This window comes from Strigops habroptila, chromosome 4, assembly GCF_004027225.2.
Source record: "Strigops habroptila isolate Jane chromosome 4, bStrHab1.2.pri, whole genome shotgun sequence".
Classification (NCBI taxonomy): Eukaryota; Metazoa; Chordata; class Aves; order Psittaciformes; family Psittacidae; genus Strigops; species Strigops habroptila.
Window position 1 is genome coordinate 27,286,973 of NC_046358.1, and position 11,140 is coordinate 27,298,112.

The window sequence follows — 11,140 nt, forward strand, 5'->3', positions numbered from 1 at the left end:
GTTCTCCGTATCATTGCAACTCTATGGGCGCTTTTTTCTATTTTTTTTTTTTTTTTTCTCCCTCCTAAGAAAAAGATTCTTATTCAAGAAGAAGTGAGAAAGGCACGGGGATGGATCAGAAGCGAACCAGAACACCTACCAGACCCGGAGATTTTGGATGCCACTGGTCTTTAACATTTCCACCTCTTGGTTTGTTTAAAAATAAAAAGTGATACCTGTTTGGATCTGAATCTGTTACATAATTAAAAAAAAAAAAGGCGGGTGAAAAAAAAGAAAAAAAATCCAATGTACAACATTCATGCCTCCTCCTTCCGCCAGGTGATCTAGGAAAATGGGGGAGGAAAGAAAAAGTAGTTCATTTACTCAGTGAAGAGGTTGTTGCTCCACTGCATAAAGCTTAAATCAGAGGAACGCATACTCCTCAGCTCCCTTTCAGTTCTCCGAGTCGGGGAACGCAAAATTCAAATCCAGCTACAGAAACACTTGGGGGGGGGGGGGGGAAGGGGGAGTGTGGGGGATTGTATGGTTGTATCGCAGTTTATTTTTTTTTTTTAAAGCTGCTTAACCAATTCGAAGCATAAATAATGATTCTGAGCTTCAGACAGAGGAAATCGCACCCACTAATGTGAACTAACACGAGCAAAGTAGGTGCATAATAGACAAGGCTAGGAGCTGCTAACCACTTCTGCACAATGGCATTAATAAGATTAACCTGGGCAACTAGCCGGTGCAGCAGAGATCAAGACTAAATCTGGGGCCTTTCAAAAAAGCCTACTAATGGAAAGGATTACGTTAATTTCATTAATTCTCAATACATAGTGCCGGGCTCCTTTCACTCCTTTGTGTAACCCCCACCCCTTCCCCCCAAAAAAGGGGGAGAAAAAAAAAATCAAATCTGGTTTTGTTTGTCATCTGCATATTACCAGGAACTAAATCCAGGATGACGTCGCCTGGGTATAAAAAAGGGAAGAGGTTCAGATGGATTATACTCCGAGCAGCCCTCTGGGTTGAGATCAGTAAACAGGCGAGAGTTGAGGGGGGAAAGTTCCAGGGGTGGATCCTGCGCATAGACACACGCACACGCGCGCATAGACACACACGCACACTCTGCCCGCAGGCTGCCCTCGCAAAAAGGTCCGCTCTTTTCGCTCCGATCTCTTCTTCAAATTTCTCCGAAAAGTTTCGATTTCGTGTCTCTCCAGCCTCCCCCCCCTCCCCAGCCACCTACCCCCGTCCCCTCGCCCCGGCCGGTCCCCTGCCCTGCCCCGCACGCCTTGGGGCATGCCTGTGAGCATGTTCAGCATCGACAACATCCTGGCGGCCAGACCCCGTTGCAAGGACTCGGTGCTGCTGCCCCCGAGCGCCGCGCCCGTCGTCTTCCCTGGCCTCCACGGGGACTCGCTCTACGGCAGCGCCTCCGACTACAGCGGATTTTACTCCCGGGCGGTGGCACCGGCCTCCGCGCTGCCGCCAGCGGTCACCGGATCTCGGCTCGGCTACAACAACTACTACTACGGGCAGCTGCATGTGCCGGCATCCCCCGTGGGCCCTTCGTGCTGCGGGGCCGTGCCGCCCCTGGGCGCGCAGCAGTGCTCCTGCGTGCCCCCCGCAGGTAAGGCGGCCCCGCGTACGGGCGCTCTTTGTCCCGTTGCCGCGGGGCAGCGGCGGGAGCCGGGAACCGGCGGAAGGGTTTGTTTTTTTCGGGAATGGGGGGAGGGTGGGAGCAGCAGCAGAGATCTCATGCAAAGCGTGTCGTCGTCTCGTCTCTCTGTCCGTAGGTTACGAGGGCACTGGGTCAGTCCTGATGTCCCCTGTTCCCCATCAGATGTTGCCCTACATGAACGTGGGCACTTTGTCCCGGACGGAGCTGCAGTTACTGAACCAGCTGCACTGCAGGCGAAAAAGGCGGCATAGGACGATCTTCACTGACGAGCAGCTGGAAGCGCTGGAAAACCTCTTCCAGGAAACGAAATACCCAGACGTGGGCACCAGGGAACAGCTGGCCAGAAGGGTGCACTTAAGAGAGGAAAAAGTGGAGGTATTTTGCTTTCCTTTCCTCTTTTCTAAGCTCTCCCTCTCGCATTTAATAGCGCTCGGACTGGGGGTACCTCGGTGCAGCTCTAGCCAGGCTCCGCCGGCTGCGGCGAGCTCCGGGAGGCAGAGCAACAGGTTTGCACGTGGGAGAGGGAAAGTTTGTTGTTATTATTAATTTCCAAGTGCCTTTCTGGGACGGCAGGACCAGCCGGTCACACGGCTGGGAGCAAATGGCGAGAGGCGGTCGTGGCTCCTGAGCGGGTTCAGCCTTTCCCACCCGAGCGGCAGCGGTAGTTTTCTCTCCGTCCCCCGCCGGCCGAGCGCGGCCGCTGCCGCACACAGGCCCCGCCGCGGCTGCGAACGGCTCCGTGCGAAGCAGGGCTCCGGCGGGTCCGAGGGTGGTCTGTGGGTTTGCACGTTTTCATTATTCTGCCTAATAGTTTAATTACTTAACGTAACAGGTTTGGTTCAAAAACCGCCGGGCAAAGTGGAGGAGGCAAAAGCGATCGTCTTCGGAGGAGTCAGAAAACGCACAAAAATGGAATAAAGCGTCGAAAACGTCTCCGGAGAAGAGACAAGAGGACGGGAAAAGTGACTTGGACTCCGACAGCTGATACCTCGCAGAGAGGGACATTTCCCGTGGACTGTCGGATACGCTCCAGAGGATGCTACTAATCTTGCACAAGCTCTGCCTTGTTGGAGGGGGAAAATATCTGTATATAATGTACAATGCCCCGAGCTGATTTCGTGTAAATAAAATGTGTTGCGGAGGTGTTGCACAGGTAGACGGCGGCGCGTTTTTTCACCCCTGCGCCGCAGCGAGTGGAGCAGGGAGCGGATGGCGGCGGTGCCCTGCTCCCGGGGGCTCTCTGGCGCAGTTACTCATTTAACGAGATTTCGCATAGTTTGAGAGGAAGCGGAGAGCAGCGCGTTATCAGCCGGGCCCGCCGGTCTCCCGCTCGCTGCAGGCCGAGAGGCGATGGCGGATCCTCCACCCCGAAGGAACGCGGCGGACGCCCAGCCCGGCCTTCCCCCGCAGCAGTCCCCGGGGCAGCCCCACCGAGGCCCAGCCCGGCCCTGGATTGCCGGGGTGGTGCGGGGGCCCGGCCGGGAGCAAACTCCGCTCCGCCTCCGAGGGCTCCTCACTGGGCGATACCGGCCTGTCCGTTCTCCCTCTGGGAGCGCCGGCAGACAGCCCCCGGCCTCCCGCTCCCCAGGCCCCGCGGGGCCGGTCGGGCTGGAGGCGATGCCCTTAGGGAATACACAGAGGCAAAGCAAATCTGGCCTCGCGCTTGTTATTCTGTCCTGTTCCCTTGCGCTTTTCTTCCCTTCTCTCTGTAGGTATGCCCTGCTGAGTTTCCAAAGCGTTTGCCTTTCATCTCCATTTAGAAAAGTTATCTCGGTGTTTTAAACTGATATTAATAAATTTCAGCCATTATCAAATGAATAACGTGTAAGGGGAGTATGAGCTGCTTTTGGGAATGTTTCACAGAAAGTTGCTAGTGGCATTTTTTTCCTCTTTGAAGCGCTACCTTTGCGATTAGGAAAGCAGTGACAGCCTCGTCTCATTTTACTCTTCCCTTTATAAGGGTCTTGTAAAAGAGAAGACTATTCTCCCTGTAAAATTCACATTCATTTTCCTTATGCTTTTTTTTTCCTGTGAGTCCCCATTTCTTAGTTCTCCTCCCTTCAGAGCAGAACCACCATGGTTTCCCTATGCTGTCTTGTTTAAAAATAACTTTCCCTCTCGTGGTCTACAAAAACTATCTATAAATTTAAAACAAATAACCTAAACGTGTAAAGCCAACAGAGATAACCTCTGGCTGGAAATCTTCATGCTGTACCTTTAATTCAGAAGTTAAGTTGTAGTGAGCTGATTTTCCTTCATTACGGCCAATGCCTAAACTCACCTGTATCAATTCAGCTCATCTGGATCAGACAAGAAGTTGTTTTATATAAATGTGCTCACCATTGCTTCCGGTGGCATTAGAAATGGTCAGTTGCTGCGTTGCTTGTCCTTGCGCTTCTCTATTTCCTGAGTTACCCAGCTTTTTATGGGTGTTGTACAGCAGTCTGTGTTGCAGGTGTTAGTGTGATAGAGCCAATCGCAGTACCTGTCTGCTCAGATAACATTTCTTAATGTACCCATGTTTCCATGTAGATGTGGGATCTCTCTCTGAGGAATGTAATCCTGTATCAAGATGTAGGAACAGCTGCTGTGGAAGAAAACAAGTGTGGTTCTGTATGAGTCAGTCCTTTAGGGGGCTTACAGCTTCCTAGCTACTGCTCTCTTGAAGAGAAGAAATTTAGTCTCTTGTTCCTTAGCACAGCAGAGGAGGACAGGGCAAAGCAAATGGATTATTCTTCTTGCATGTGTACCATGGTTTGTCACTCTACAGAGCTTTACGTCTGCATTTTAGAGACGTTACAGATGCATATCTGATCTCTATAAACTGTATTGAGTTACAACCCAAAGGAGCACAAAAAATTAGTTTTCAAATTACTGAAAATTAGTTTTCAAAATAAGTATTTTGTTATGTTATATGCAGGAAGTCTCACTGAGTGGATTTTTAATGTAATCTTTTCTGTATTTAGTCATTGTTAGGCTTTAAAGTGCAGGCATAATTTGCAAACAAAAGCCAGGTCTGAAGATAAAATTGCCTGGGATTTTGCAAATGCTTATATATTTTCTTTATTTCCCATGTATAAATAGTCTTATTGCCACACTGGGAGCTTGGTAGGGTTTTGTTTTGTTCTGCATTTTTGTGTGTTGGGTGGTAATTTTGGAAGTCACTATTAAGGATTTTAGCTTGCATAGTTGAATGTGGGAGTTAAACTGGATCTGGGTTTCTAAGTGGTGGGCTTTAAATATGTTTTTGATAGCCAATACTTCAGGCTGTAGTCTATATCTTTATAGATTTTTAGACTTTTCCAATGGGAGCAAGGTGCTCGAGAACCACGGATGCTCCAGGTCGCTGAACATGCCAATTTACAGATTTGTTTAGAACTTCTTGTTGTGTGGGAGCATGCGATGCAACATAAGAATCAAAACCTTGTGTTCCAAAATGCACTTTCTATGCCTGGGATTGAGATGAAGTCACCACTGTTTGCTTTAAAATCATGTTGTACCTTAGTCTGAGTTAATTTTTGAGTTTCCTATAAACTCTTGATTACCATAAGCTTGATATCACTGTCCTGGGTATCTATTGTTATTACTACACATAGATGTAGACCTATTAGAGTTAATAATACCACTTTAAAATCTAACTGAAAAGCAATTTTAATATTAACCCAAAAGCTTTAGCTTACTTGCTAGAAAAGGCATTTGTGCTGTGAGAAAGTAAGAGTAGCTGTCTCTTTCTTTTTCTCACTAGTCTTTGTTGAAAACCTAAAGGCTCCATTCATTTTTTACACTATAAAATCACATCTTATGCAGTATGGAAGAGTTCAATGACTGAAAAGTAGTGTGACAATTGCATCACAATTATCAAGAAAGCAGAAAACTTAAATGGTTGAAAATTTGAGGGCAGTTGGAATAAGAAGTTCTCTCATTTACTTGTACTGTTTGGTTAGCATATCTGCCTCTAGATGTTTCTCTAAATTTTTATTTTAGGAGAACTCCTACATGACAAAATGCAAACGCCATGTCACAACTTCCATGATTTTCCCTTTCTGTTGGTGTATTAGGAGCAAGGCAAAGTGAGGGGCCTGAATATGCGCTATGTTCCTGCATGGTCAGTTCTAACAAAAGGGATCTGAAAGAGTTGGTTATGGTTACGTTTGTTAATGCTTGTCTAAGAGGGAGACCAAAAGAGATTTTTTTGTTGTTGTTTTGCTTTGTGTGTGTATCCTCCACTGCAATTTGCAACCTTGCATCTTGGTGCAAACCTGTTCTCAGAAGATTTAATATGACTGAAAAACCATCTTAGATATTTCTGAAACGTGATATATGGTTCATGGTACTGATGTACTCTCTGGGTTTCACAACATGAGTTTCTTGCTGTCTCACTGATTGTGAAATGTTGGACTTCTTTCTTTCTTTCTAAATTTCTGTCTATAGAATGACTAATATTCCTTTCAGATCTTGCGAGGGAGAAGTAGGGTGAGAGGAGAATTATAAGAAACATAAGCTACCTCCAAGGTTCACTGTTGTAGTAAAGACTTATTCCAGATAATGCTATGCATTCTAGGAGTAATAATGGAATAATTATACAAAAGGAGCACACACCAAATAAATCTTCCTGACACCAAGCTGGTTTAGGTTATGGAATTCTCTTGCAAGGGAAAGCTAGGGAGAGCAATGTGTAGTAAGTGTACAATCCAGAAGCTTTCTGTAATGTAGAGGCAGATTGAGCAAGCTGATGCATATCTTCATTGTGCCATTTGCATTTAGACGGCCAAAATTTATGTTTCTATTTAGTACCCAATTTCCATATTTATTTCTATAGTCTTGTTTTAATAAGTAATACTGGAAACAGAGGTCAGACTTTGTTTTTTTTTCCTTGACATGAAGTGATTTATTATCAGCTGAAAATCTGGACACTTTTTTTTTCCTTTTTTTTTTTTTTCTTTCCTTTTTTTTCAGTTTTACTAATACTTGAGTGAACTGGTTTTGAGCTTTAGAGTGATGGGATCCTGGGAATATAAACCATGCAAACTCTTTCTTACACATGACCTGTGAAGCAAACGCTTGGATTACTGGAAGTTATATATACATTAAAAAAAAAGCAACATTAAGGTGAGTTCGTATTTTTTGTGCTCCATCTGCATTTATTGGTTCTCTGGGGTTATACACTATGAAGCATAAATGAACAAAAACCGTAAAGAGTTTCTGGTTTGTATTCTACCCTCCTAGAGTTTCATTCCATTTATACTTTATGTTTTCCTACTTTCGAGACCTGGTGAGTCTTCACTAAACCTAGAAAGAGAAGTTTAGTCAAATTACTGTGTTCCTCTGGATTTGCCACTTACCCTGATTTGATTAGAGTCTGTTGTACAAGGTAACAATTGTAGCAGCTATATGTTGGATTGCAATCAATTAATACAAACTTTAAAGTGACCTATCTCTGTAAAGCATCCGACAACTTTAAATGTAGAAACCCATATTAAAGTATTCTAGTTTGTACTGAAACTATCCAAAGCTGGTTAACTTAGAGGTAAAATAAAAAAAAAGGATCAGCCTTCTTTCACTTTTTGTTTTCAGGATAGAATAGATGTCTACAAACAGACAGAGACTATATTCCTCAGGACATATGGCAAAACTTAAGGCAAAACTGAATAGAATAATATGGAGCAGGAGAAAGTCCAGGAAACTTGTTATAGCTTAAAAGTACCCATGCACTTGAAAGTTACTTCATCTCTGTCTTCTAAATGGTGTCTGAATATTGGTATTTGCATTTCTTTTCTACGCCTTGTCTGGACAAAGATGCATGCTTGCCTTGGAGATTTAGTGCTTCACCTATTAGCATACCCCAAAACACGTTGAATACGTGTGCCAATGTTGAAGTTATAATTGTTCATTTGCATTATGTCCAGGAAAAGAGCCTTCCCAAAAAACTCTGAAGTAAGCATTGAATCCCCACCAGAACCTGCTTGTGTTTGTATAGGTACAATAATAATAAATCTTTATGCTTTTTTGTCTTTGAGGGGATTTATTCAGTGTTTGCTACCCAGTAACTGCAGATTGCTTTGCTACCATTGTGTGTTGGGTTTCACCTTGACTACACCCTGTCAAAAGGGATGGATTTGGCATGTGGAGCCCCCTTCCTCTGAGCTAAAGCATCTGCTTCAACAGGGTAACTGCCTGCCAGGCTTTTACTCCCATTTCTGACCAAGGTGGGTGGACCTGGGGACATGGCAGACTTAATACATTCTTTTCCCGGAAAAAAGCCCCAAGGAATTGGGAGCCATATTCTGATGGCATCATTTCAGAGATGTGAGTGGTAGGGTACCATCACAAACCATTGGATCTGTGCTGCAACTGCAGTGATGGAATAAGCTGCTGAGAACAAGGATAAGAACTTCTGAAGCTGTCATCTCCTTGACTCCAAGGTGTTATGAGTATAGCACCTGAATGTAACTGTATTTATTTCCTTTATTTAATGCTTTTGGCAAACTGTCAAAGAACTCACTGTGAATTTTCAGCGTGATCCTGAGGTGGGGAACTATCGTTACTCCATTCTTCTGCTGGAAATGCTTAGGTTTGTCTACCTCAGGGAGACATGCAGTAAGTCTTTTGGCACAGTGTGGGGAAGCAGAAGTGATGACATTTTTTCCCTGGTGAATTTTAATGCCATCACCATGTTTACCTGTGATCCTGGTGGAAATTTGACTTTGTTGGTGAAAAAATGTCCTTCAGGGTTATGCTTTATGTAATGATATGTAGAATTTCTCTTGGTTCATGAATGAATTACACATTTTTTCCATGTGAATGAACCCAAATTGAAGGCTAAATTAATGAAAGATAAGTGAAGGTAGGAACAATATGGTTTGGGTGTATGAAAGATGTATGTCTAAAAGCCACAAAATGATAGCCCTGACCCGCTTTGCTTGCACGACTTAAAACTCTTGCTGAGTGTTGCATGTGCAACAAATGCAGTAACGGCACAGAGCAAGTAACTTTCTATTAGGAGGAGAGAATGGAAAAGAGTTCTTTGTATGCCAAATTTTACCCAATAGCGCATAATTACAGCAAAGCTGTAAACCCTTAAAAGCTATAAGGCACCAGTGTAATGAAACACATAACTGAAATTTACTGTACTTCTGTAGATTGCAAGCTTACTCTTGAATATTTAGTCTTCGACTTCTTAAATTTATAATATGCACAGAGGGCTTATAAGTGCTAGATTTTTGATTAACTGTCCCAAGCAAACTACTGCTATTGTTATCACTATAAATCTCCCTAACCTAAGAGCCTCAAGGAGGCTGATATTTTGTGTGGAAACCATAATGATTTAGAAGGGCATGAACCCAGTACCCTTTATTTGGAGCTTCCTGTCATTATATAGAAAGTCTCAGGCTTCATTTGCATCAGTTATTAGGTCTTATTTGTTTAATATTGCTTTTTCATTGGTTTTATACTGTGTTTATCATGCTCATTTTTAGAACATACTGTATTTTTCTTTTAGTTTGCCCTAATGCTATGGAGACAGCTTTTCACAATGAAACTTACCCACTTGTGGCTCCTTTAGCCTGGTTGAAAGGATGACATGAAGGCCTGACCTGAAACCTCTGTGAATTAATGAGAAACTCTCTTCTAGAGCTAGTAATATTTCCCACTTAAATTAGTGGATGGGGTCATTTTGCAACACGATCAGTTAATCCCTGGTCAAAAGGGCTAAAGATTATGGGACAGAACCATGCAAGAAGGAATCATTAGTAATCCCAGGGGAGCTTTCTCTCCTTAAAATTCTCTAATTGTTCTCCTCTGACTTGCTTAGTTAAAGCAGTCTTTCCCACCTTGTACAGGTGCAGTTTCATTGGTAGGCATGAGTAGTAAAGTCACTGCAGTTAGTACTGTTGACGTTGATGGAATAAGCTTTAAGGATGTACCTGTATTCCTGTTAAATATTTTAGTGGGATACCTTATAAGATAAACCCCATGCTTCTACACTGAAATAATTATACTAGTACAACATAGTCTTTAAATAAGTAAATTGTTGCTGCTTTTTGGAGGCAGTAATATTGTTTGCAAGTGTGTGCTTGATGTAGAAGTAGGTATTTTCCATGCAATAAGGCTTGACTGGGGTCAACAATCTGAGGCCCTCAGATTTTGTGTGAGGCTTATCTCCACCTACATAAAGGCAGGATAAAAGTTCATTGATACCCATCATGCTTGCCCTTAAAGGAACATCTGATTTACCAGATGTTTAAGAAAATCCAGAACAGTGTTCCTGAATTGGAAAGCAGCTGTGTTTTTCTCTGCTCACGTATTCATTGGCACAGCTGCTTCAGATATCCGGGCATCTAAATTATTCTGACATCAGAAAAAAACACTGAAACAGGGACTGATTATGGCCATATTGCTTATGACGGTTTAATGCTTTGGCTGACTGATCGCTGGGAAAGCTCTTCAGTCACCAGACACGTTGCAGTTAAGGAGCAAGTAGAATTCATGTTCAGGACTGAGAGCTAGGACATTAGACGTGCTAGAGTCATTCTTTCTAATATCAGACTCTTTGAAGTAGCTGTCTGAGGAACAGAATCAGTTTCCATCTCATCTTCAAGGTGTCTTTGGTTGCATGATGAAAATTTTGGTCTTGGCTGACTGGATGTCAGATGACTACAAAATTAAAAAAAAGAAAAGATTTTATGTTAAAGCCAATGTTAAAAATAGTCTTAAAAAGTCTTTTGATTTGCAACTTGCCTATTTCTGCAGGCTTTAGCTGTTCCTTTCTCAGTCTCAAGTTCAGGTTCTGTTAAAAACCACTGGACATTTAAATAATGACTAGATACTAGTTTAGAACCAGTCTGTTGATCCCACTCACTTTCATTTTTATTTTTTTAATCACTTCTGGATCAGTACAAAGTAGAAACACAGCTGTCCTAGAAAAACATCTGAAGATGCTTTTGGAGAAAGAAAGGCTTGGGATTCTAGAGACTGATCTTCACCTTTGGAAGAAAAGTGTGTGATCTGGAAGCAGTACTCTTCCAAAGTACGTTGCCAAGCCACTCTTAGCCCTGGATCAAGAAGAAAGAAGAGTAGGTAAGAGCTGCCCTCCCACCTTTACATCATTACTAGATGTAAACTCAGTGTGTTTGAGTGGCCTTGACTCTTGCCAAGAGGATTTACCCCAATATAGCCCATAACAGTTTTTGAGGGTTTTGGCTGAGGATTAGAACCATTTAAGGTTTGATTGAAAGTGTGTTTGTACAACTGATGCTTTAAGATTTTAATTTTTTTTTTTTATACATAGTATGAGATTCATTCCATGTTTATTTTTGGAACAAAAAATTGAAATGCATTTTTATTTGTATACCATCATGTGTTTTTGTTTTGGTTTATTTATTTTTACATCCTCTTACTGAAAGTCCTTCTGCTGTTGTTGCGGCATAATTGTGAAGACAGGAATTTACACTTGTAAATAACCAAAGCCTACTCACCCAT

General features: G+C 43.1%; 1 protein-coding gene across 1 annotated transcript; it reads left to right on the forward strand.

Annotated features, from left to right (window-relative positions):
- The first annotated feature begins 1,281 nt into the window (after nucleotides 1–1,281).
- On the forward strand, nucleotides 1,282–2,819 carry GSC (goosecoid homeobox). Its single transcript, XM_030481503.1, has 3 exons — nucleotides 1,282–1,612; nucleotides 1,779–2,038; nucleotides 2,496–2,819. The coding sequence occupies exons 1-3, from the start codon at nucleotides 1,282–1,284 to the stop codon at nucleotides 2,646–2,648; spliced, it is 744 nt and encodes a 247-aa protein (XP_030337363.1). The 3' UTR covers nucleotides 2,649–2,819.
- The last annotated feature ends 8,321 nt before the right edge of the window (nucleotides 2,820–11,140 follow it).

Excerpts from the sequence above, each read along its gene's own strand:
- GSC (XM_030481503.1), top strand. The coding sequence starts at position 1,282 with ATGCCTGTGAGCATGTTCAGCATCGACAACATCCTGGCGGCCAGACCC. Across the intron at positions 1,613-1,778 it reads CTCCTGCGTGCCCCCCGCAG|GTTACGAGGGCACTGGGTCA; the intron begins GTAAGGCGGCCC and ends CTCTGTCCGTAG. Across the intron at positions 2,039-2,495 it reads TAAGAGAGGAAAAAGTGGAG|GTTTGGTTCAAAAACCGCCG; the intron begins GTATTTTGCTTT and ends TTAACGTAACAG.